The sequence below is a fragment of the Sarcophilus harrisii genome, chromosome 5 (genome assembly GCF_902635505.1).
Source record: "Sarcophilus harrisii chromosome 5, mSarHar1.11, whole genome shotgun sequence".
Classification (NCBI taxonomy): domain Eukaryota; kingdom Metazoa; phylum Chordata; class Mammalia; order Dasyuromorphia; family Dasyuridae; genus Sarcophilus; species Sarcophilus harrisii.
The window spans coordinates 112,194,526-112,207,924 of record NC_045430.1 but is presented as its reverse complement, the minus strand read 5'-3'; the positions used below and the strand labels follow the sequence as shown (position 1 = coordinate 112,207,924).

The window sequence follows — 13,399 nt, the reverse complement described above, 5'->3', positions numbered from 1 at the left end:
GTTTTGTTATTATTGTTGTTGTTTTTAATACCAAAAATTATTTTATTACTCTGAACTTAAAGGAAATATTTGAATGTGTTGTTGTGCTATCAATATTTATTTAGCCTCAGAAATACCCAGTTGAAATAAAAGGGGAAAATTATATAATTTTTCTATATTAAATATTTTATGCACATTTGTAAGAAGTTTAAAAATTATTATTTTCATCTCAGTCCTTTTGTTATTTCTTTCTTTTAAAAAATGCCATCAGTACCTTGATATTTTAAAGAATAATGTGCTTTAGTTTCCTTATCTACAAAATGGCAATAATAATAAAACCTATTTGGGGGGTTTGTTGTGAGGATAAAATGAGAGGGTATTTATTAAGTGCTTTTCAAATCTTAAAGTGTTATGTAACTGCTAACTATCATTATTATCTTATTAATGTAGTACTTCTTCAGTGTTAAAAGTGACCCTTACCAACCCCCTTCACCTTGTGTAATTTTGGTCTGCCTCTCTTAGAATTTATTCACAATGGATCCAATCAATTTTTTCAAGGCTTTGCTCTAGTTCTGAAACAAATTGCCAATAAAAGTTTTAGAGAAAGCAAACATTCTTATATACTTCCTGTATTTTAGTATGTAAGTAAATAACATTGGAAAGGTAGGTTTTCTTTTACCATAAAATATGGAAGTTCTACCCAAAGGAGCTTACATTCTTATGAAGACAATGTGAATGTGTATATATGCATATACAAGTGATTCTTAAAGGAAACTGCACTAGCAATTTGTGAGACCAAAAAAGTAAGGGTCTCATGAAGAATTTAAAATATCAAGAATAAACTATTTCCTGGAGATCTAATGTGAAACTCCCTACTTTAACAAGGAATCTTAAAGTATTGTATATTTCACATAATTGAAATTTGGCAAAAAGCTGTATGTTCATACTTTATAAGCTACAAGTTAGATTGATAAAGAACATAAAAATTAATTTGATTAGAGGACATTTAATTTCTTCCTCCAAAATTTCAGGTATATTTCTGAAGAATTTCAATATGTAGTGATCTATATACTGTTAAAGTACACATTAAATCAAAACATTTTTTGCCTAAGAGATAATTGAAAGGGCTCCTATTTCTTGTCTGAAGAGTAAGGGTTTTTTTTTTTTTTGGGGGGGGGGGGTTGGTTTTTGTGTTTTTTTTTTAAACACTAGGTCCTTAGATCCTTACAACATAGATTATGACCTAAGCATTTTTGACTGAGAACCAGAAAAAATTATCAAATACAGCTTATTTTCCAAAGGCATATTATTAATAGACATATAGTAATTGCATTGATTTATTACTTTGGTCTACTGATCTAAGTGTTGAGCATCTCTATCCTACCCATATTTTGTACATAAAATTAAATCATCACACAAGTATTAAATCCTGCTTAAACTATATTATGATACAAAATAATTGCAGGTTGTTAATGCTATTTACAAATCATGCATCAATTTTATTCTACTGTAGAAATTTTTTTTTAATGGATTCACAATTAAATCTCTCTCTCTTTCTCTCTCTCAACTCAGTCAAGTAAGACAAACACTCCTAAATTCTGACTCTAAAACTGTTCATATTCTTATTGCTGTAAAACACTACTCTAGTATCATTATGAAAGTACCTAATATATTTCTGTTGTCGCTTCATTTATTACATGCCATAAGGGGGCTGCATATCTTTAGTGTTGGTTATGCACAATTAGCACTTAGTTATTATCTTGTCACTTTAGTCCATACAAGACAAACTTCTTTAATGCAAGAAGTCAGCTAATCTTCATCAGTCAAGCAAAGCAGGCAATTTTTGTTACCCTGAATACAAAAGGTTTTCCATGTAGGTGACATTTTTTCCTCGAAGTTAGCTTGGAAAACCAATGTCTCCAATAAAACCATGATAATTCATGGTGATCTTTGGGCAGCCAAATAATTGTAATAATTTGTGTCTTTTCAAGTGAAACACAAGACAAATTAATAGTGATAGATAATTTTCTTTGTGAAAAAATTTTTGTTGTTTCTGAAGTGAAATATCATGAATGTTTGGTAAAGTTATTTATCAAGTTTTTATTCAAATATTTAATTTTAAATATAATTAAGATAAAATTCTCCAACTGTTAAGAATCAGATCATACCTTTCAGAGCCTAATTGGCCCATTCACAAAAATCCTCACTTTCTAAAACTTCAGTGCAAAAATATTACTTCTAGGTATAGGAACATGTTCCAAATTACCCAAAAAAGATAAATTAAAATCTTATCTATATGTTGATTTTTTTTAATTTGGAATATATATATATATATATATATATATATAATTCATTTTCTTATAATCAAACATTTCTTTACCTTAACTACAACCCTCATTTTTAATGAGTCAAAATATTATACAATGATAGTCTTCCCCCACTATCTGTTAATAATTTGAGACTTTTGAACATTTATTAGAATTTGAGAAAAATCCAATATAGTTGTTTTTTTTAAACCCTTACATCATGTTTTAGAAATGATGGAGAATAAAAAAATAAACTGCCTATAATGGGTTCATATATTTAGAATATAGAGACATTACACAGAAAAAACTGTATAAGACAGTATAGTTAGGAAGCAAAATAAATGGCATAATCGGTGCTATTAGAGAGATCAGTGTGTATACTAAGGAACATACTGATCACTGGAATAGTCAGAAGACTTAACAGAGGAAATAAAACTCTAAATCTAAGAAGATGGAATGCTCCTTAAGAGTAAGAATGGCTTACTTATCCTGTATTATAATTCCATATACATAATGGGACTTAATAAATGTTGAAAATTTATATAAACAGGAAAGGTGATAGAAGTTATTCCAGGTAAATGGGGAAAAAATGGACAAAACATAGTATAAATAGGGGACAGTAAAAGGAATTTGTTTTAGAGACTGGGAAATAAAGCTGAGGAAACCCCAGATTACAGTGTACCTTGAATGGCAGGATAAGTATTTTTACTATGATTTGAATGACATTGTGATTCTATTGTAGACATCAAGGTCATGCCAGATAAACTCAATACAATTCAGTGAAGATTAATAGAGCATTTATTATTTGCTAGACATTGTGCTAAGTGTTGGGAATGTTAAGACAAAAATGCTTCTCTTTATATTTTTTTCAAACATTTAATCTTAGAAGATGACTTTTAATAACATACAGAATATTTCAGCAAGTATGGGAGTATCTGGAAGTCATGAAGCCAGTTAGTAAACTGCATAATAATTCACATAAAATGAGATAGACTTTATAAAGCATCTGGCACAGAAGTGCCTAATAAATGCTTAATATTCCCTTCATCCACTGCCTTTGGTGATGAGGATCAGGACTAGGAAAGTGATATTATGAAAATGCTAATAAGTGCTTTGCAGATATTTGACTTTGTGCCCAACCTGTGTTTGAGGCTTCCAAGCTTCTATTGGTCTGATAAATGACAACTGGACAGAAGTTGTTAAGTGATACTCTTCAACATGCAGGACCATAATCAACTATGCAAGTATAAAAATGTTTGAGTTCTCTGAAATCAGCTTAGCAAATAAAGTGTTCAGTATGTTCAGATACCTGATAAGGTCTCCCATCGCATCCAGGGCCATCTCTAGTTATCTTGATCTGTATTTGGCCAATGGACCCAGATGGTTCTGGAGAGGAAATTGAGGCTGGTAACTTTGCACAGCCCTCCCTCACTTAAATCCAACTATCTTGTATGTTATGGCATCACTTCCCTGATGTCATGCTCCTTTTAAGAACAAAGGACAAACAACAAGTAGCATAAGTGTCAAAAAATAAAGTGTTTTAGCGGTTTGTGAGACCAAAAAAGTGTTCAAGAACAAAGGACAAACAACAAGTAGCATAAGTGTCAGAAAAATTAAGTATTTTAGCGGTTTGTGAGACCAAAAAAAGTGTTCACAACTTGAAAGTAGTATAAGGCAGCATTAAAATCCATTCCAGTTGTTTGTAATCCTGAGTGTCTACCTAAAGTAGACATATAGACAGAGAAGAGAATTGGGTTGCACCTAACTGTTTTTAAAAGTGAAGGGTGGGACAGTTAAATTACAATTGTCTGCTTTAATTTGCCCTGCCCTATTACAAAACTTAAGAGCTGTAACCTATTAATGACCCTTTGAAAAGGTGGTAATAATGAAAGTAAATACTTTTTCTTTATTTTTTCTATAGTTTTCTTTTTGCCCTTGGCAAACAAAACTGTGTATTTAAAGCAAAGGTGTTTCTTATATACACTTTCATAAATATTTGACTCTTTTATGAATTCAGGTAAAAACATCTTAGCTATAAATCTTGTATTCTTTTGTAATATTGACATTGTAGGAAAAAAGAGATAAAACTATACTTTAGTCTATAAGTATTTTTGAATATAAGAATGGTTAAATTTTATGTATCCCAAAGCTATCAGCATAGCGATCTTTTTTTTTTTTTTTAGTGTTTCATATTTTCAATAAAACTAAAATACAATTATTTTACATGGAACTAAATTCTATTACTTAATATGTTCTAATTTTATCCATACATGTACACATATATGTATTTTAATAACGAAAGCAATAATGATGTAACAAAATACTAACTTTATGAATTTAATTTTATACATAATTCCCAATATTTAAACTACTGCTGGGGTGTTCAAATTACTTCATAAATGCACATTTCCCCCCTTTTGATCTCTGTAAGCATTCAGAATTATGTAAATATTATACATAAAATTACAATGTGCTCTTATTCCCCTTTTTGGGGCCCAGAGAATAGGCTGTGGCTCTTAGTGTCTGTATAATGCTGGGCAAGATACTTAATCCAACTACTTTAGACTAAAGTTCCAAAGTCCCTTTCCTCTCTACATATGTAGTCCTATGATATCTGCAATAATGTGCTTGATATAAAAACAGTTCAAATATTGAATAAAATTATATTATGAAGCAACATGGTATAATTAAGGATATTGGACATGGAATCCGGAGATACATGCTGAATTTCATTTAATTTATTTTGAACTTTAATGCCCTCATCTGTAAAATGGGGTTGATGATGGACTGCCTACTTCAGGGGCTAGTTGTAAGAGAAGAGCTTAGTGAATCATAATGCTATATAAATGTGAAGATTTGTTTATTGTTTATTGATAAGAAAATTTTATTACAACATATACATTAATATATAATTAGAGAATAACAATTTCATGATCTGAAAGGGAGAAAAGGTTTATAAAATAACAATTTGACTTGAGCTAAAGTTTTGATAGCTGACATGTTTTCATGTATCTTAACATAAGCTTGGTTATTCTAATGTGATTTTCTTACACTTCAGGGTTAATAAGAGGGGATGAGAAGAATATCTTTTAGAATATTCATTTTACTTTGGAAATTTTACTTTGGAAAGATCTGAAAGGGAGAAAAGGTTTATAAAATAACAATTTTACTTTGGAACGAAAATTTTATTACAACATATACATTAATATATAATTAGAGAATAACAATTTCATGATCTGAAAGGGAGAAAAGGTTTATAAAATAACAATTTGACTTGAGCTAAAGTTTTGATAGCTGACATGTTTTCATGTATCTTAACATAAGCTTGGTTATTCTAATGTGATTTTCTTACACTTCAGGGTTAATAAGAGGGGATGAGAAGAATATCTTTTAGAATATTCATTTTACTTTGGAAATAAACTTATAAAACATTAAAGAGTTTTAACAGTTTTAGTTTTGACATGAGTATTGATTTTGTTAAGTAATTATTATTCACTTTAGCAGGTCATTTAAATTGTTGGATTTGAATTATAGTTTCCACATGGTGTACATTTTGTTTTATTCCATCTCTGTGAAATTTTTGTTTTGAATGGAACTGTAATAGATATATCTCCCTTTTTTTTTTCTCCTGTTTTTGAGTTAGGTTTTAGTTACCCATATAATCTAAGACCAAGATTCGTTCATTAGAGTAGTACTTCTTCTATCATTTAAAATGATCATATAATTTACTGTTAGTAAAGAGAATAAAAAAAAAAAATCTAAAGCTAAACTGTTTAAAGTTCATTATATCAGTCTTGACCTCTAATAACACTAGCATTTCAAGATCATTGCATAAGCTCTCCTTTCAATCAACAGCATCAGCAGGCAGTAATCCTAGAGGAGGAGGGAAAATATACTCCATAAATAAACAGACCAATTTTCCTTTAAGAGGAAAAACTAATTCTTTTCATTCCACTTTTTTTTTTTTTTTTTTTTTTTTAAAACTGTGCAATTCCCCCCTATCTACTTTAGTGTAAGGATAAATTTCCAAAACTACCCAGTTGGAAAATAAATGGGTTCATTGTTTGTCCAGCATTCCAATCTTTGCAAATGTAAATCAGTCCAACTGCTACTCATTGAAGCTTCCAACTTCACAAAACATTAAAGGGTAGCTTTCAATACGCAATTTAATCTGACAATCCACTTAGATTTCTACTTGAACATCATTAGAAATTGACTGTCTGATAAAGAGAGGCCACTATCAAAGGTCAGTCAGGTCAACTTGTATAATTATATGTCTGTTATACTGGGTCAACTCTAGCAGACATTACTGTTTGAAGGTTAAATTGTTACAATTAAATACATATATAAACCTTCCCTCCACCCCCCACATAGCTACTGAGATGCTGTTAAATCAGCTCTAAACTCTCCCACAAGCATTTATTTCTGACCTCTGTGGTGAGTAAAATCTCATCATTGAGAATTCTGCCTCCCCCCCCATAAATAACCTTTACTAAAAATATTATTGTCTAAAATAGACGAAACATTGCTTTATGAACTAAAATGAATAGTTAGCTAATAAAATTGTTTTATTCACAGCAATGATCCCTGTGTTAAAACTTTTTTATTTTAACTTGAAATAGTCTAAGCAATTCCACTATAAATGTTTTAGAATTGGTGAATTTGCCACAAACAAGGAATATTACCCTGTATCATAATCTGTTAGAGGAACTTTCATAGTCTAGACACTCTTTTTTTTCACTTATAAATCATTAAAATTTAAACATTTTGACAAATAGAAATTATTAAAAGAGGCTAAATTTATAATCACCATAGTTAACTTTTTTTTTTTCCCTTTCTACAATGTACATCAATGGACAAAGAAATATAAATGCCTTTATATTTTTTCTAGAAAAGTAATAAAGTTCTACTTGTTTTTCAAGTAAATAGTTTTTATATATGCTTACCCTAAATAAACTTGTACAAATATGGACCTGATGTGTTGACAACTTATTTCTAGGTAGGCTTTCTCATCATTGAAGTTGAAGGTTAAATTAGAAGTAATCATGTAATGTTCCAATAAAGTGCTAAATTGCCTCATTTTGATAAAACAGTCTTAGCCAAATTTCAGATTTATAGAATTATGTCATTGATATCAAACCATATTTTTAAACTGTGCAGTGAAATGGCCTTAAATCTGTCAAAATAATTTTTAAATATATTTTCAGATTTTGTGTCGGAGACAAATTTTTCTTAAAGAATAACATGATCCTTTGCCAGACGGACTATGAGGAGGGTTTGATGAAAGAAGGTTATGCACCCCAAGTTCGCTGATCTATCGACGTCACCTCACTAAGAATACAAAGCACTACATTCTTTTATCTTTTTTGCTCAAAATGTATATAAGAATTGACACAGGAACTTATTGGATAGCGTAGATATAGAGAAACAGGATGGTCGTGTGGAATAAAAGGCGGACTGCAACTGTATGTAGTGAAATTGCTCCCGTTCAGAGTTGAATGTTTATTATTAAAAACAAACAAACAAACAAAAGGTAATGTACATATCGTCAGATTCTCTTGCTTGCTCTTTGTTTTGTGTCATTTGGCATGAGATGTTTATTTTGGACTATTGTATATAATGTATTGTAATATTTGAAGCACAAATGTAATACAGTTTTATTGTGTTACCATTTGTGTTTTGTTTTGCTTCTTTGTATTGTTGCATTTAGTACAATCAGTGTTTAAACTTATTGTATATTTATGCTTTCTGTATCTACCAGCTATTTTAAATGAGCTGTAACTTTCTATTAAAAAAAAATTAAAGGGTAAATCCCAGTAAATGCTAATGCACATAGATAAAGCAAGTCTATCTATGTTAAATATTTAAGAAAACAGAAGTATTCTAGCAGCATACACTACTACTGCCACTATGTTGAAGGGTCTGTCAGTGTTTTCATTATAAGACCCCTATTTTCAGGGGCTTGAAGATCAGCTTTTTAAAAAATAATGCATAAAAGTTTCATCTAAGAGTAATTTTATTTTTTGTCAACTTGGAAAAAGTGGCATTTTTAGAATATCTTTAAAATCATGAAAATACTTATTAATAATTTCAGATTCTTGTACTCAACCTTCTTGATATGTTTCATGATTTCTGCTAGCCTTTAGTCCCCTTTACAAACTAGTGCCTTTGGTTGTCATATTTTTTTCCCCAAAGGGTTAATTTAAAAAAAAAATGTTACTGCCCTGGTGTAGTAACTTAGAAAAACATCAAAGTTCTTGTAAAAACTTTCAGCAACATATTTTCCTTGATTTTTCTACACAATCTGAGGTCTTTTAAAAATATTTGGAATTGCACATAAATTTGCTGAAGTCTTATTTCTATACAGTGAAGCCATCACATCCTTTCAGCAGTGTTACTTGTGTCTCAGAATTGGATAATGGCTATTAAGACCAATTGGAAGAAGAGAAACAAGAATTGTATAAAACTGGATATATTTTAGTCTACATTCCCTTTTAACATTCCAAACTGAGCACTTTTAAACTTGTTCCTCACATTGCCAACTGCTTTTATTTAAATTTAAAGCAACTTTTCACTAAAAAATTCATCACAGAGACATTGAAAAACTATCATTACTTTTTTTAAGCAGTGAAATATTATTTCTAGGCTTACCTCATAGTTTGCAAGTGGCCAGGTTTATAGAAGACAGAACAATTATGAAAGATGTGAAGACATGATCTCCTCTTGGGTGGGATTCATTCCATTCAGTGGCTAAAGCTGTTCTCACACAGGCACAATGAAGCATATAATTTGCGAAAGCAAATGTGGTGCTATTAACATTTTGTTTTTGTTTTGCTGTGCCTAAAGAGTGAACTTAGTTTTTCCAGTGGTTTTGCAAAGATGTTTTGTCCTACAAATATACAAAGAATGGAAGTTAAGGGTAATGAATGCATCTTATATCTGTTTTGTTTTGCTTTGTTTAATCAAAAGCATTTTTACAGACTGCTAGTCTGGATGTGAGGTATTTGAAAACTTGAATTTAAAGCAAAGCTTCATAATGAGTGTGTATTTAAATCTGGAAGAAATATACACATGTACACATTTTATCAATACTTGCCAAAGGTTATTTTCAAGAGAAGTTAATGCTTTGGAAAATGAAGATAAGCATTTTAATGATATTTCATAGTAAATGGTTATACATTGAATATCACAAAAGTGTAAATTAGTAAAGAGATTAAAATTCCAGAAGAAAGTTATTTACTTTATGAAGAGAAAGACTTTTATGGAAAAAGGAGAAGTAGCTTTCACAATATTGCCATGCCATTCCTAGTGGAGAGTTATTTGAGGTGAGATCAGATCTAATATACAAGGGATTTTTAAAAAGTAAATTATTTTAGCTAGTGTTAATATATTACAATACCTAAGGCAAATTGTGAACAAGTTTCATCTTGTTGTAGAAGGCATTCCTGTATCAGATAGAAGGTTGGACTAGATGGCCTCTTAGGTCTCTTCTGATTCTGTTGTCTAATTTTAGGTCCTCACTACCAAAAGGCCTAACTAATTTCTTCTTTTTACTTCTTTTCTGGTACTTCAAAAGTTCTTATAAGGAAAATAGGTGAAGTGGATTATTTATTATACTCTTAATGGGTAAATTAAGATCTTAATCTTAGAGGCTTGATTTCAGAGAATTGACATATCAAATTATTTTTTTTAACCTTTTGTGCCCAGGTTGCCTACTGAACATTATTCAGATTCACTGGCTTGTGGCAAGTTTTCCTCTTTACTTTGTACTGTATAGATTTCACATTATACTTCATTTTCCAAATCCTCCAGTACCAGAATCAGCTTAGATTTTTATTTTTATTTTTAAGAAGAGAGTTCCATTCACAAGGCATTTCTTATAAAATCTTTATGTTGAAGGATCAGGGAAGCTCCACTTCTCAAGAACACTGACCAATTTTAAAGCTGAAATGTTTGTAATTTTACTTTCATCTTGCTTAATAAATATCTTCTGATCTCTTTCATCCATTTTTATACTTGGATTTATGCTTTTAATAAAAAGGATATAACACTGCTTCAATTGCATTTAATTGCCAGAAGGTTATAGAAGATCTATAAAAAGCCTAATTTAAGCCTATGAAAGCCTATGAAAAGAAGAGGTTTAAACGCATTGTCATATTTATGGTATGGGTTAGCTGGGATAAAATTTTTCTACTGTATGATATTTAGTATTTTTTCTAGTAAATTTATTTATTTTTAATATATATTACTAATCGTGTTGGAGAGAAAAATCAAAGCAAAAGGGAAAAAACCATGGGAGAGATTAAAAAAAAAAACCAGAAAAAAGAAGTGAACATAGTATGTTTTGATTTACATTCAGTCTCCTTAGTTCTTTTTCTGGAAGCAGATAGTATTTTCAGTCCAAAATCTATTGGGATTGCTTTGAATCACTGAACCACTAAGAAGAACCAAGTCTTTCATAGCTGATCATACATTCTTGCTGTGTACAATGTATTTTTGTTTTTGCTTGTTTCACTCAGTATCAGTTCATGGAAATCTTTCCAAGTCTGTCCAAAATCAGCTTCTTCATCATTTGTTATAGAACAATAATATTCCATTTATCTTCATGTATCACTTGTTCAACTATTCCCCAATCGATGGGCATATACTCATTTTCCAAATCTTTGCTAACACAAAAAGAGCTACCATGAATATATTTATACTAGTGGGTCTTTTCCCCTTTTTAAGATATACTTGAGATACAAATCCAGTAATGGTACTGCTGGGTCAAAGGATATGCAGTTTTATAGCCCTTTGGACATAGTTCCAGATTGCTTTCCAAAATGGTTAGATCATTTCACAATTCCACCAATGATGTTTTAGTGTCTCAATTTTCCCACATGCCCTCCAACAGTCATCATTATCTTTTCCTGTTATCTTAGCCAATCTGAAATGTATGAGGTGGTACCTTAGAATTATTTTAATTTGCATTTCTCTAATCAATAGTGATTTAGAGCATTTTTTCATATAACTATAGAAGGCTTTAATTTCATTATCTGAAAATTGTTCATATCCTTTGGCCATTTATCAATTGGGGGATATTTAATATCTCAGGAATAGGTAAACAATATCTTTATATAGTAGGGGGAAATTATCAAAATTGAAGAGCATAGTTATTGGGTAAAATTTTATACATATAATTACAACCAATCCATTTTGAAAGTGTTAATTGTTTTACTGTCAGAATAAGATAATTCATTTTATTTAATTAAGAAAAAAAGTCCCACAAAATTAGGGGGTGATTTTATCCCCCCAAATAAGTTGTTGCTTAAATGAAGCAAAGAATACACAAGTAAAATTACAATGGTGATGGTTTTAGCTTTTGTTTGGTGGTGGTTGTTGGGTTTGTTTTTGTTTGGGAGGGAGGAGATAAATGTATGGAAGTATTTACTTAAGCAGATAGAAAAATTGTATAGACCAAACCCATTTAGTTTTCACTTAAGTAATTTACAGTACAATCTGGATTATTGTAATAGAGCAGTAACTAGGAATGTTTTCACTTGTGGAAAGCCATGGAAAATGCATTCTCAGTTGGAGGAGAAATGGGATGATACCAGTGGAAGGAGGGAGAAAAAAAACTTCAAATTATCTACTACCTTCCAATCCAAGAAGCATTTTGTAAAAGCCTACTATGTGCAAGGCATTGTAGATACAATGAAATATGAAATAGTCCTTTTCCTCCAGGAACTTCTTTCTGGGGTGGGATGAGAGAATACAATATACATGATCATTTAAAGAAAAGAATAATAATAAGTAGAAGGATTGGGAAAGGTTTTCTGTAGAAAATAACATATAAGCCATTTGAAATGAAAGGTTCTAAAAGGTGGAGATAAGAGGGTAAAGGGCATCTCAGACATGGAAACAGTCTCTCCCAAGGCCCAGGATCAAGAAATGGAATGGCCAATTTGTAAGACATCAAGTTACATTGGCGGGTACCCAAAGTGAAGAAGAGTGATATGAAATTCATCTTGAAAGAAAAATGAGATTCAAATTGTGGAAATTTCAAAATACTAAGATGAGTTTATATATTGTATCCAAAAGGCCATGGGGAACACTGGATATTATTGAATAATTAGGCAGCTATTAAGCTTTGCAAAGATTATTTTTGGCTTGCTGGTAAGGATGACATCATAAGGGAAAGGCAGAGAACTGGGTCCAATTAATTTTTCCAGTCGGCTCAGTAAGAACTGATGAGGACCTAAATTGGTAAAGAGATGGCTGTGAATGTGAAGAGGTCATTGAGTAATGGGAGAATTGTGGAATCAGAGTAGCACTTCTTTGGTTCTAGGAGTTTAGAGAGAAGGAATTGTGTCCTCAACAGAAGTAGGCAAGTTTAGAGGCCCAATGGTCTTATGGGGTTCTTTTAAATGAGTTTATGATACCCTCTGGGAGGGACAATCATTTGGAGACATCTAATAGAAAACTGGCAATTAGGGACTGAATATATATAGAATCATAGATTTCAATCTGAAAGAGACTTTAGAGAACATCTATAGTACTTAAGTACTGTCATTTTTAGAAAAATATAAAACAGAGGCCCAAGGAAGTTGATTAGCTCAAGCTCCATGCAAGTAGTGTCAGAGGTTTAGTAATATATTTTTTTCTTTTTTTTTTTTAATTAATTAATTTTTTATTTTTTAAAATTTTTTTTAATTATAGCTTTATATTTACAAGTTATATGCATAGGTAATTTTGCATCATTGACAATTGCCAAACCTTTTGTTCCAATTTTTCCCCTCCTTCCCCCCATCCCCTTCCCGAGATGGCAGGTTGACCAATACATGTTAAATATGTTAAAGTATAAATTAAATACAAGTATATATGTCCAAACAGTCTATTTTGCTGTACAAAAAGAATCAGACTTTGAAATAGTGTACTCTTAGCCTGTGAAGGAAATCAAAAATGCAGGCAGACAAAAATATAGGGATTGGGAATTCTATATAATGGTTCATAGTCATCTCCTAGAGTTCTTTTGCTGGTTATAGCTGGAGTAATCATTTTTTTAAAATAAGTTATGCAGTAGTGAGGATATACAAAGAAATGTGAGACCAGAAGAACCTAGGGTACTTTTTGTT

The 13,399-nt window shown here is 30.8% G+C and overlaps 1 protein-coding gene across 4 annotated transcripts in view; it reads left to right on the top strand.

Moving 5' to 3' along the window:
• Positions 1–10,338, top strand: part of LMO3 (LIM domain only 3) — a 74,435-nt gene extending 64,097 nt beyond the window's left edge. For all 4 annotated transcript variants that reach the window (XM_031938364.1, XM_012550692.3, XM_023504521.2 and 1 more), the window contains one exon: positions 7,493–10,338. In XM_031938364.1, coding sequence (XP_031794224.1) covers positions 7,493–7,598 — 106 coding nt within the window. In that variant the 3' untranslated portion in view covers positions 7,599–10,338. The remainder of the gene's footprint in view (positions 1–7,492) is intronic.
• The last annotated feature ends 3,061 nt before the right edge of the window (positions 10,339–13,399 follow it).